At 40.0% G+C, this 12,411-nt stretch overlaps 1 protein-coding gene across 1 annotated transcript in view; it reads right to left on the minus strand.

Annotated features, from left to right (window-relative positions):
• CCDC88B (coiled-coil domain containing 88B) overlaps positions 1-12,411 on the minus strand; it is a 64,215-nt gene that overhangs the window by 19,570 nt on the left and 32,234 nt on the right. Inside the window, exons 8-13 of the mRNA XM_018564910.1 lie at positions 11,808-11,965; positions 8,603-8,684; positions 3,234-3,383; positions 2,997-3,143; positions 2,700-2,904; positions 1,435-1,625 (exon numbers count right to left, since the gene is read on the minus strand). Of these exons, the coding sequence (XP_018420412.1) occupies positions 1,435-1,625; positions 2,700-2,904; positions 2,997-3,143; positions 3,234-3,383; positions 8,603-8,684; positions 11,808-11,965 (933 nt within the window). The remainder of the gene's footprint in view (positions 1-1,434; positions 1,626-2,699; positions 2,905-2,996; positions 3,144-3,233; positions 3,384-8,602; positions 8,685-11,807; positions 11,966-12,411) is intronic.

Consider the following 12,411-nt stretch of genomic DNA (forward strand, 5'->3'; position numbering starts at 1 on the left):
AAAAAAGATAGAGATAGAGTACCAGATTACATTGTATTGTGTGTATTCTGTGCACATTGCAACTTTTCACTTTTGAATTTCCCGCCAGCTGTGACGCCCGAAAACGAAACTAAAAGTAAGATGCCGGCATCGGCCGGCCACGTACAGCAGAGGACGCTGCGGGATCGCAGGGACAAGGTAAGTGACACTTTTCTGTGTATTCCCGAGTCTGGCTTGGGGTTACCGCTCCTGGTATTGCAAATTAACCCTGAGCCAGACTCAGAAATCCCGCCAGGGAGGTTAAACCACATTAATATCATCATAATAAAGTACAGGCAGAAAAGGGAACTATTTTTGTCACCTAGTAGAAGATGTCCCTACCTCTCCATACCTTTAGGCTAGGGATACACAGATACCAAGTACCGTACTTGGTCTACTTGGTATAAGTACAAGTACTGATACTTTTCCAGCTCTAAGACTAGAATAGAGAAAAACTCAAAAGTTAGAAGGCAGCTGTCATTTTTAAAGAGCATTGGCTATGGGGCTCCTGGGATTTGTGCATCCCTGTTTTAATGTATGATTTGTTTTATATATACAGTATATATATTAGGGATGCACGGATACCATTTTTTTCCAGACCATGTACAAGTACTGATACTCACAGATACCAATTACTGATACCTTTTTCTTTAGTGTCATGTGACAGTTTTTCTAAAACAATACAGACTAATGATTTCAGGACAGTGGTGGAGCGCCAGGGCCCACTCGCAGCTGCAACTCCTGTGACCCTGGTAGTTCTTTGTGAAAATACCAAGTTTCAACACCAATACAGACACTGGTATCTGAACATCCCTACTTTAGGCATACACTTTGTGTTTTGGCACGCCTGTATTTGTTAGCAAGTTAATAGCATGGAAACCACTAGCAATCAGTACAATAGTGATTAAGCAGAATCTGATTAATACCTGTTTCTAAACATTTTAGTAGAAACAGAGGTTTCAGTTGCAAATGTATGTAAACACAGCATGTCAAGTAAAAAAAATTAGAGAAAAATGAGGTTACCTTATGTCTTTTTAAAGGCACAAAAACGTAATACATTTATAACAAGTGATTGAACATCTCATTATTGGCACTCCACTAAGGTCAGTATAAATTTGATACATAGAATAAACCCTACTCCTTTTCCACATGTGTTGTGTTTGTGGACAAGAGAACAAGAAACAAATGGCAGCAGAAAAACACAGTGCAGCTACGATTATGATGCAAGAGATTGAAAATGTATCATCTTATACATTTTCCTACTGAAGAGTTTTGTTTTATCCTTTGCCATTACCTCCTGTTAGCTTTAGTCAGTATTGCACTGTTTTAAGTTATGTTTCACTTTAACATGTCATTTATTTTGTTATTTGTAATTGCATTCTAATTTCTCTCCTAAAGAGTGGAATTTGCACTTACCTCTCGGATACATAAGGCTTGTTTTCTTTCCAAGACCTGGGCCATGAGCCCCTCTGGCCCTGTATGATATTGAATCATGTTTTCAATTTCTGCATTTCCTCCTGTCAGTGACTGCAACCTTTCTCTTAGGATCTGATTTTCTTTCTCCAGTCGCAGCAGTGCCTGAGATAATTCTGAGCTCAGATCTAAAACTAACAAATTAAATGCATGTAGGCAAGAACCCTTTGCAGATTTGTCTCTTACAGTATACTATTACGCACCAAGCAGAAGTAAAAGGATTATAGTTTCTTCCAAATTAAATCACATACTCTGTTCTGTTCCTTATAACATAAGTAATCCCTAATGATAAATACTGTATGTAAATATGACATTATTATTCGCATCACAGTCAGCCAATAATGTTCAACCATTCTGACATTCAGATTCCAAGTGTGAGCATTGTAATGATCATATTATCTCAAAAAAGTGGTACTCAAAGCAAAAAATGCTCCCCAGCAAAATTAGAACCCCAAAGGCAGACTCTGGGACTTCGGGCCCTATCTACCCCTCTCACATCTGTGAATTTGACTATAGTAAACATAACCATATTACACACACAAAATCATAGGGCAAGCTATGAGCTTGTGATCATGGCTGGTTAGGTCTCTGTGAGCTAGCCCACTATAGTGAAGAATATTGTATTCTGGTAACTGTATGTGGTTAACACCTAATAACAATATTTAATACATTTCCTTTTTATTTCACGTGCCTATATATTTTTCTTTTAAAGCACATGCAGACTAAGCTGTCAAGCAAAAGTGATAGTTACAGGGGTTGGAAAAATGGACCATCAAAAATTGAAATTATGGAATTGTCTTAGGTGCTACAATGATATTAGTTACACATAATGCTTATTTAAAAAATATCTAACCTGAAAAGTCACATAATTTAAACCTTTGATGGTCCATTTTCCATATAGCCATATATTTAAGGTATAGCTGTTCAAAGTTCATGCTAAACAATCAGATGATGTATTGCAAAATTGCAGTGGTAATACAGTGAAGTGTTCATTACTCTATGCTACCACTTGCACTTTGTGGTTTTATGTTATAGTCATGTCACCTGGTAAATTAAAATGCTTAATTTTGCTTAAAATCATAAAAGGTCACAATAGGGATAATTCTACTGTCTACTGGTAAAAACAACGTCAGCGCATTTATTACATATAATACCTGTTGTATATACAACATACAACATTTTTTCTTATAACACTTATCAACACATACCTTCTGTTTCTGGCTCTTGCTTGACCCAGGCTTGCTCTCTGCTAGTCAAGCGTTCTCTCTCCCCCTTTGAGACAGCCTCTGTATCCGCCTCATAAGCTCTATACCAGTCTTGAGGTGCCTCTTGCCTAAGTTCTCGAATCTCCTCTGCCAGAGTTAGATTGTCTTGGAGTAAACATTGCGTTCGCTGACACTCTGCATCTCTTTCCTGGAATACAGTTTAGCCTCATAGTATATATACCCATAACAAGGAATAGCAAAAATGTGATGCATACAAGAACATTCTTAGATATATCTTACCATTTCTAACCGTTTGAGTCTCTCTTCTAGTGAGTGCTTTTCTCTCTCACACATGCGCAGTCTTTCAGAACGTTCTCTTTCAGCAGCTAGTTGATGTTCTAACACCTCTTTATCTTCCAACAAACTCCTAGAGAACTCTTTCTCCTCCTGTTAGAAGCAAGAAGATTCGTCATCAATAATTCCACATCAATAAAACATTTGAAGCCACCCTTAGTCCTAATGTCACAGATGGCAGACCTGAAGGGAACGCTGATAAAAGTCCATAGTGCGTAGTCTTTCTGTGAGAGTGCCCACTTGTGTCTCAGAACGTCGTGATCGCTCTCTTAATGCATCAAGCTCATCACGGTAACTACGAGAAAGCGCAGCCATTTGCGAAAACTCCCGAACCTAGGGATGGGAAGATATATTTAACACATTGCTAGAGCAAAGCAGCAACCTGTCAAAGATTTTTTAAAAACATAACAATAGGCACTCCTAGAATAAGCTCATGAGCATTTCACAAGCACCATGTCTGAAAATGCACAACACTCAAATGAACCCATGATTCCCAGTAGAATAGACCTTTCCAGTAGTTCTGGTAACAGATGGACTGTCCCAATAGTTCATCTCCTACTAGGTGGTGAAAGGGCTTGACCTAGGAGCCATAAGTGCTGTTTTCCAATAGGGCTGAGTTTGGGTGTAGTGTGAACTAGCAGGCTTTATTATTGCTCCTAATAATGAGGCTTGGAATATAACCATTAATTAAAAAAAAATAAAGTTCACAAAATAAATGGGCTATGCTCTATGTTATGGTCACACGTTTACCTGCTAGATACAATGTATAGGAACCAAAGAGGTTCCCTAAGGGCAGATCAGGGGCAATGAATTTCTGCAAAGTTCCTGACATCCACAGATATCTCTGTTGTCACCTTAGATAAAAATAAGACTTCTTAAAATATCAGTCTTCAATGGCTATTACAAGTAATGGATACCTTTGGCTTCCATGGCAGAATGTAACAGTTTCTGCAAAATATGTACACTTCCTCAGCTAGGATCTGCATTGCAGGGCACTTGTCTGCATAATTTACCTTATAGGAAGGTACATGGCAAGGATGCCCCTTATCCCCTTTCATCTTTAATCTAGCACTAGAGTTGCTATCCGTCTATTAAAATACAATTCATCAACTGCATCAAGTATCTATAGAGGATTTGGAATTAAGAATGGCGTTCTTGCCAATTATATTCTCCTTTTCAAGTCTATGTTTCAACAAGGCAACCTAGCTATACAACACATCTTTGAAGAATAAGGAAAATTCTCCAGTCTCCATATTAACTTCTTTTAAAGCAAAGTCCTCCCCATTTCACGGTCCAACAAATGTACCCCGACACAACACACTAATTTAAATAAATGAACCAATAAGTTGGGTTGTAAATCTTTGAATGTGTCTTTCATTTGAGCTTTCCAATTGCACGCAATTTGTTGGAAGTGGAAGAGGTGTTTGGAAGAAACATTGCAGCTGTTATCCTATTGTGTCTCCCTGTGGTGGTCCATCAGTATATTCTAGAAGGCCTGGTCTGTCCATTGCTGGTGTTTTACACTCTCCGATAATCACTGTACATGTGAGTAGCTGGTTGCTCTCTGCTTTTATCTATAATCAATAAACAGTATTACACTAGGAGGAGGCACTGTTCTTTCTGTTTTGTGGCATGATAAAGAATTATATTTGATCTACTTTGCATTGTTAGCAATGATATGTCAATTACATAGTTACATAGTTACATAGTATTTGAGGTTGAATAAATGGGTCCATCAAGTTCAACCCATTGCGTGGATGCATGTTATTCTGAATGTGTATGCTTGTGTATGAGTACCCTTGTGTTCTTGTTCCTAACAGAACCTGTACCTCTGAATGTTTCGGTCTCTCAGGAAATCGTCCAAGTGTTTTTTGAAAGATTCAATACTCACAGTTGAGTGGTAAAATTATAGATTTGTCTCTCGAGTACATTCCCTTTTTAATACAAGACAGTACTCTGCTTGCTTTGGTTACCGCAGCCTTGCATTGCAAGCTATTGTTCAATCTGTGGTCTACTATGACCCCCAGATCTTTTTCCATTTCTGACTTCCCTAGTGGAGTACCCATTAATGTGTATTCCCTTTGCCTATTTTTAACTCCTAAGTGCATTACATTAAATTTATCGACGTTAAACCTCATCTGCCTGTTATGCAAAAGTTTTCACTGCAGTGTTTATACTTTAACGGTGCATCTTTTTTTAAAGTCAGATGTTCTATTATATGTCAATACACATATTTATCCATCTTAGACAATTTTCATCCGTTGAGGAGGAGGAATGGATAGAATCCTACCTTACATTTTTAATAAATATACTTTTTAAAGGACAAAATGGCCACACTTTCACCACTAGAGTAAAATAATTCAATATGTATCACACTTGATGAAAAAAGGAGGATATTGCTTAATGTGCAACATAAAATTTGGGTGTGTATGTGACTAAGAATGAGATGGAACACATCCACAATGGTGCAAACATACACTGCATGTATCACTGCATTTAAAAAAGTTAAGAAATTACTAATTCAAAACAAGGCAGAGCATGTCATCCATTTTATGCTTGAAGGCTTTTATGCTGGCCATAGACACAGCAATGTTTAGGCAATTTCAATCACTTTTTGAATGGAAAAACTTGCAAATGATTCTGGTAAAGCTAAAATTAATTTAAGAGAGACAAGAGTACAAAATATTTCCTCCCATTTAGTGATGCACCGATACCATTTTTTTCAAGACGGAGTATGAATACCGATACTTTTCCTCAAGTACTTGTCGATACCAATTATCAATACCTTTTTTTTTTGTGTCACATGACAGTTTTTCTAAAACAATACAGACTAATGGTTTTAGGACTAGCTGCATGTGGGTCTCACCGGGGGTGCATGTGGGTCTCATCAGAGCTGTGCGATCTCCCCAGGGCTGTGCGGTCACCCCAGGGCTGTGCGGTCTCCCCAGGGCTGTGCGGTCTCCCCAGGGCTGTGTGGCCTCCCCAGGGCTGTGCAGTCTCCCTAGGGCTGCATTCGGGTCTCATCAGGGCTGCATTCAGGTCTCACCAAGCCTGCGTGCGGGTCTCATCAGGGCTGCGTTCCGATCTCCCCATGGCTGCGTGCGGCATCGTAACAGGGCTGCATGCTAGTCTTATCAGTGGCGTAACCAGAGTTATGGGCGCCCGGGGCAGAATATTTTTTTCGCCCCCCATATTATATAAAACGGATCGCCGCTATGCGATCAGGGCTGGCTGCATCAGGCAGACGCGCCCTCCAATCAGGCACTGTAGAGGGCCGCTCGCAGTGGCCTCGGAGGAGGGAGCCGCCGCCCGATGACAGCCAGGTGAATGTGGCAGAGAGAGGGAGCCACTGCATCTGCGGCCAGGGGCTTCGTTAAGCGGGGGTCATGACGGCGCCCCCCCTCAGTCCTGCGCCCGGGGCAAGCCCCCCCCGCTTGTTACGCCACTGCGTCTTATTAGAGCTCTATGCGGCATCTCCCCATGTCTGTGTGTGTCATCTCCTAGGGCTGTGTTCCAGTGTAACTAAGGCTCTGCTGGGTCTCACCAGGGGTCTGCGGATGGCGGCAAGGAGGAGATGGCAATGTATGGCCAGACCAGCGCTGTAAAAGACAGCCGCCACAAAGTCCGCAGGAAGTTGACGAAATCCCCAGCAAGCATTGGACCTTAAAGCAGCCGCACCTGTTTAAAAATGTACAGAGCCAGTATCGGCCTCTAGTATCGGGGCATTTTCACAAATACTCGTAAAAATGCATAGTATCGGCACCAATACCGATAATGGTATCGGTGTCGGTGTATCCCTACTCCCATGCTCTGTCTACTCCACTCGGCTGTGAGACACAGTCAAAACATATATAGGGAATAAGGACCAAGACCGATTACAAAAAGTTATTTTTTTTTAAATCATTACTTGTATGTGATGTATGTTCCTTTGCTGCAAGTATGAATTCCCTTGCAAAGTGAACATGATTTTTGCCTTTAATAAATCAAACCCTATGTCTCTATGTAAGAGCCTGTGTCAACAGGCATTTGTTCACACCAAATTGGTTTTGCAAGTCTGTGTGAATGCAAAAACCGCTTGAAGCAGGTTAAAGGCAAGTCAGAAGAAGGTCAACTGCTGGTCAAATGCACCTGTCATGGATTCCTAAATGATCTCAGGAGCATCTCAAACTGAGGTCAAACTAATGCTATCGACACAAGCCCAACATAAAAACAAAACTCTAGGAGCTCCAGTGTAGATTATCATGTGATTATCTGTGGCCCACAATATGAAGTTGCTATAAGACTTTCTTCATGTGACAGCACTGGTGATTGGTTAAGCACTGTCACATGGAGTGAGTCCCATGCTTCTCCGTTTTGCATTCATGGTTTTTTTCTTAATTTCCCATAGCTGAGTAGAGTGTTTGGGAAATGAAGGAAAGATGAATATATCATACTAGGGAAGAGGGGAATAAATGCAAACCTGTTTTAACTTAAATTGGCAAGGCACAGTTTTACTTTAAAGGAGAACTATGAGGTGAGTGATTTCCACTCATCCTCATAGTTAGAGCCGACCTGTGACAAAGAAGCTGTCACAGGCCGGCTCTATTGATTGGGAAGTGAGCGAACACATAGCGTCGCTTGCTCACTTTTCGATCATCTCCCTGCAGACTGTCGGTCACCGCTCCCCACAGGGATTCCCCCCTCCCCTCTCTAATCCTCCAGCACTGAGTGGAGGAATGGACAGGCGAGGGGGTGGGCATAGCTGGTTCTGCCTCTAGATAGGCAGAGCCAGGTGTCAATCACGCAGCTGGGTGGATCCTGACAGTATTGTCGGGATCTGTCCCGGCTGGGGCGCTCTCAGTATATCTATTGCCCGCGATATACTGAGCTTTGGGTCACGGGAGGAGGTTAGTATATGTCCATCCGTGACCCTAAAGAGAACTATGGAGAAAAACACTTACCCAATAGTTCTCTTTTAAGAAAGTAGCCTAATGTTGTAACTTTTCAAGATATAAATTTTAAGACCTCTGCACTTCATGCTGCAATATACAGGTGAAACTCGAATAATTAGAATATCGTGCAAAGTTCATTTATTTCACTAATGCAACTTAAAAGGTGAAACTAATATATGAGATAGACTCATTACATGCAAAGCAAGATAATTCAAGCCGTGATTTGTCATAATTGTGATGATTATGGCTTACAGCTCATGAAAACCCCAAGAACCCCAAATCCACAACCTCAAAAAAGTAGATTATTACATGCAATCAATAAAACAAGGATTGTACATAGAACAATATCGGACCTCTGAAAAGTACAAGCATGCATATGTACTCAGTACTTGGTTTGGGCCCCTTTTGCAGCAATTACTGCAATTACTTTTGCACGATATTCTAATTATTCGAGTTTCACCTGTAGATAAATGCTGTGTCCATCTATTGTGTAATTTTTTTATCCTGCTTGGAAGGAAAATACTACAAAAAGACTAATTCAGGATAGGCAGTAAGAAATACTGAATAAAGGTTTCTGGTAAAGGACAATTATGAGTGTATCCTTAATTTGTACATGTGTACCTGCTGATGTAGTTTTCTCAGCTCCACCTCCACTAACTGCACCTGCTGCTGACTGTCCAGTAATTCCTCAGACTTTTCCTCCCTTTGGAATTGTAGAGAAAGAGAGAAATTTACACATTAAACTCTTGTACACTTAAACTGTCAAAAATATTGGGGTGTATTTATCATTGACTCATCTAAATATTTGCCCAATAATCGCCCATTTTTTTTACCAAGCGCTTTAGTGGAACCCCATTTTTTCGGGGGGAGGGGGCCTCCTCAAAACACCTCCTTGATGTTGAAGGACATGTTAGCTGGTATCAGCATCAGGGGGTGGGCTGCATGCTCACTGCACTCTTGTTATAGGTATACCAGTCTGCATGCTTGGTGAGCAGGACTGGTTCCTTCTGGTAGTCGGAGGAATTCTTTTTTTTAAATGTTACCCTCCTATGCATAAGCACCGTTTCAGCACTATGGAGAGCACGTCAGCAAATTAACCAAAGGACTTTACCGTTATTTTACATTTTCATTTAATTGATTCTCAGCAAACATCCCCGCAAAGAGTCATTCAAGGGTGAAAAATACCTACTACTATATTGTGAGCTTTGTCCTGGCAAAATTGGAACTAACAAGATTCATCCAGTGAATATTATTTAATACATAAGGTGAATTCTGACAGAAATTGCTGGGTGAAACTGTGACGACACGGTGATGAGTTTATGAGTTAAATGTGTATTGGTGTTGGATTATGTTTGAGTGCGTTATGCTGTGTAACCTGATTATGGAAAGACCATCAGCACCACCCCTCGTTATCTCCCATTGTTCTCTGAGGGAGCTCAGAACAATGACATTCTGTCCAGGCTTCTGCTATGGCTGTCTGGAGCTCGTTAGCAGGGGAAGCCCTCTGGTGTTGAGCAGACCGATGGTCTGGGGGGGGAGGGTGGATGTGATGGGATTATATTCTGATTTCATCACTTGCTGTATAAAAGTTTGTGCAGTTTCTCAATAAATCAGAGTTTGTTTCACCCTACACTCGAGCCTTGGCTAGTGACTGGGGAAACTGGGAGCTAAGGATCTTCAGGTTGCAATATCTCCTCAGCAAGGAAGAAGACAGCGGCGGACATACTCATCCTGAGTACGGGGGTCCGTCACGGAAACCTCTCCAGCAAATCAATTATGGAAACCCCCATATTGTTTCTTAGGGTTTGTATACAAATGTATTCATGCAGTGCCACCTTATCCACGGTTAAAAGTTAGTGGTGTGGAACTCTCTGACACAACTTCTATAGACAGAATGACAGTACCAACATGCTAATAAAAAGGTTGCTGTAAGTATGATAGACATGACATGTCCTAATCACCCAGCTGCTGGGGGGGAAAAAAAAGTGATTTTTAAAGCTGAACTATAGGCAGATATTTAAAAAAAATCCACTTGTGTATTCATAAGTAGTAATTAAATTGATTTATAAAGTACCTACAATATCAGCATTTTGTAACCCCTGTGCAGTAAAATTTAGACTAAAAGAGGAGGGGGCATAACCAAGAACAAACCAGGCTCTGCTGCATGCAATTTACGGATATGCAACATGCTGATTTGAAAAGAGAGGTGACCACATCAGTCTACTGTTGCTCCTTCATTGCCCAGTCAAAGACTGGGGAGGCAACCGCACTGTATTACTTACAGCAGCAGAGAAAAGTGTGTTGCATGGTGTCAGTTTAATTCCTGGCTGGGTAGAATTACAACTCCAATTTCAAAAAAGTTGGGATGCTGTGTAAAATCTACATAAAAACAGAATACAATGATTTGCAAATGTCATAAACCCATATTTTATTCACAATAGAAAACATATCAAATATTTAAACTGAGAAAATGTACCGTTTTAAGAAAAAAAATAATGTAATTTTGAAGTTGATGGCAGCAACACGTCTCAAAAGAGACAGGGCAACAAAAAGTTGGCAATGTAAGTGGTACCAACAAAGAAAGACCTGGAAGAACATTTTGCAACTAATTAGGTTAATAGGCAACAGGTCAGTAACATGATTGGGTATAAAAAGAGCATCTTAGAGAGTAAAAGTACCTCAGAGGTAAAGATGGGCAGAGGTTTACCAACCTGTGAAAAGCTGCATCTAAAGATTGTCAAACAATTTCAGAATGATGTTCTTCAACGCAAAATTGCAAAGACTTTAAATATATCATCATCTACACTACATAATACCATCAAAAGATTCTGAGAATCTAAAGAAATCTCTGTGCGCAAGGAAGAAGCTCCAAACGCAATTCAAGATGACCGTGTTCTTCAGGCCCTTAGGCGGCACTGACGAATCAAAATTTGTAATTCTTTTTGGATACCATGGATACCTCATCCTCTGTACTGTTGTCAGCGCTCAGTTCAAAATCCTGCATCTCTGAAGGTTTGGGGGGTTCATTAGTACACATGGAATGGGCAGCCTTTATATCTGGAAAGGCACCATCAATGCCATATGCTCCCACCCAGACGACATCCTTTTCAGGGAAGGCCTTGCACTTTTTTATGCAGGACAATGCTAAACCGCATACTGCATCTATGACAACAACATGACCTCGTAGTACAAGAGATCCAGTGCTTAACTTGTCTGCCTGCAGTACAGACCTTTCACCAATTGAACAAATTTGTCACATCTTAAAATGAATAATATGACAAAGAATACCCAGGACTGTTGAGCAGTTAGAATCATATATTAGGCAAGAATGGGACAACATTCCTCTCCCAAAACTCTAGCAACAGGTCTCCTCAGTTGCTAAATGTTTACAGAGTGTTGTTAAAAGAAGAGGGGATGCGACACAGTGGTAAACATGGCCCTGTCCAAACTTTTTTGAGACATGTTGCTGCCATCAATTTCAAAATTACCTTATTTTTTTCTTAAAATAGTATGTTCCCTCAGTTTTAACATTTGATATGTTTTCTATTTTCTAGTGTGAAGAAAATATGGGTTTATGAAACTTGCAAATCATTGCATTCTGTTTTTATGTAGATTTTACACAACGTCCCACCTTTTTGGGAACTGGGGCTGTACAAACAACTCACATGTATTTTAGCTACACATTTAGCTGTTTGCTTTAAGATACATGTGACCAATACAAGGTCTATTTACTTATACATATTTTGCAACAATGAATGTTATATGTTTGAATATAATATGTTTATTTCCGAGTCCCTTTTTCTGTTATTTACTATATTATACATACAGCTCTTGACGCACGCGACGAAGTTTGCTCTGTAGATCAGCAATGTGAAGAGAGTGATTCTGCCAAGAATTAGGATCAGATATAACTGTCTGGGATACACCTTGTAACTTGGTATCACTGAGCCTGGTTTGCTGGTCACATCGCATTATGGACAGCCGCTGCAAAGAGAATAAAACAGGATTTGTAAATAAGACTTTAAATTAACAGTTCAGAATCTTCTGAATGATAAAAAAAACAATTTCCATCTAACCTGGCTGCATGCATTAATCTCAGAACAACTACAGAATAACAATTCTTTTTGTAAAAAAAGAATACATGACATGGTGGTAATGCCTAGTATTTTCTTGGCTGTGGTTCACTGGCAGACTTACTACCTGATGTTTAAAGGGTCACCAATATGCAGATTTCCTATTGTTTTGTCAAGAATTTCGGCAAGGAAATTCTTGTTAAATGATGCACTCTACAAACATGAATGGCAGATGGTATTTTAATTGTACATATGTACATACCTTAAAGTAGTATTAAGCACTCAAACTTTTTTTTTCAAGAATTAATTCAGATTAAACAAATATACTGTATATTGCCCAGCAATGTATTTCTTTAC

The sequence above is a fragment of the Nanorana parkeri genome, unplaced genomic scaffold (assembly GCF_000935625.1).
Source record: "Nanorana parkeri isolate BGI_ZX_2015 unplaced genomic scaffold, ASM93562v1 scaffold25, whole genome shotgun sequence".
In the NCBI taxonomy this organism is placed as follows: Eukaryota; Metazoa; Chordata; class Amphibia; order Anura; family Dicroglossidae; genus Nanorana; species Nanorana parkeri.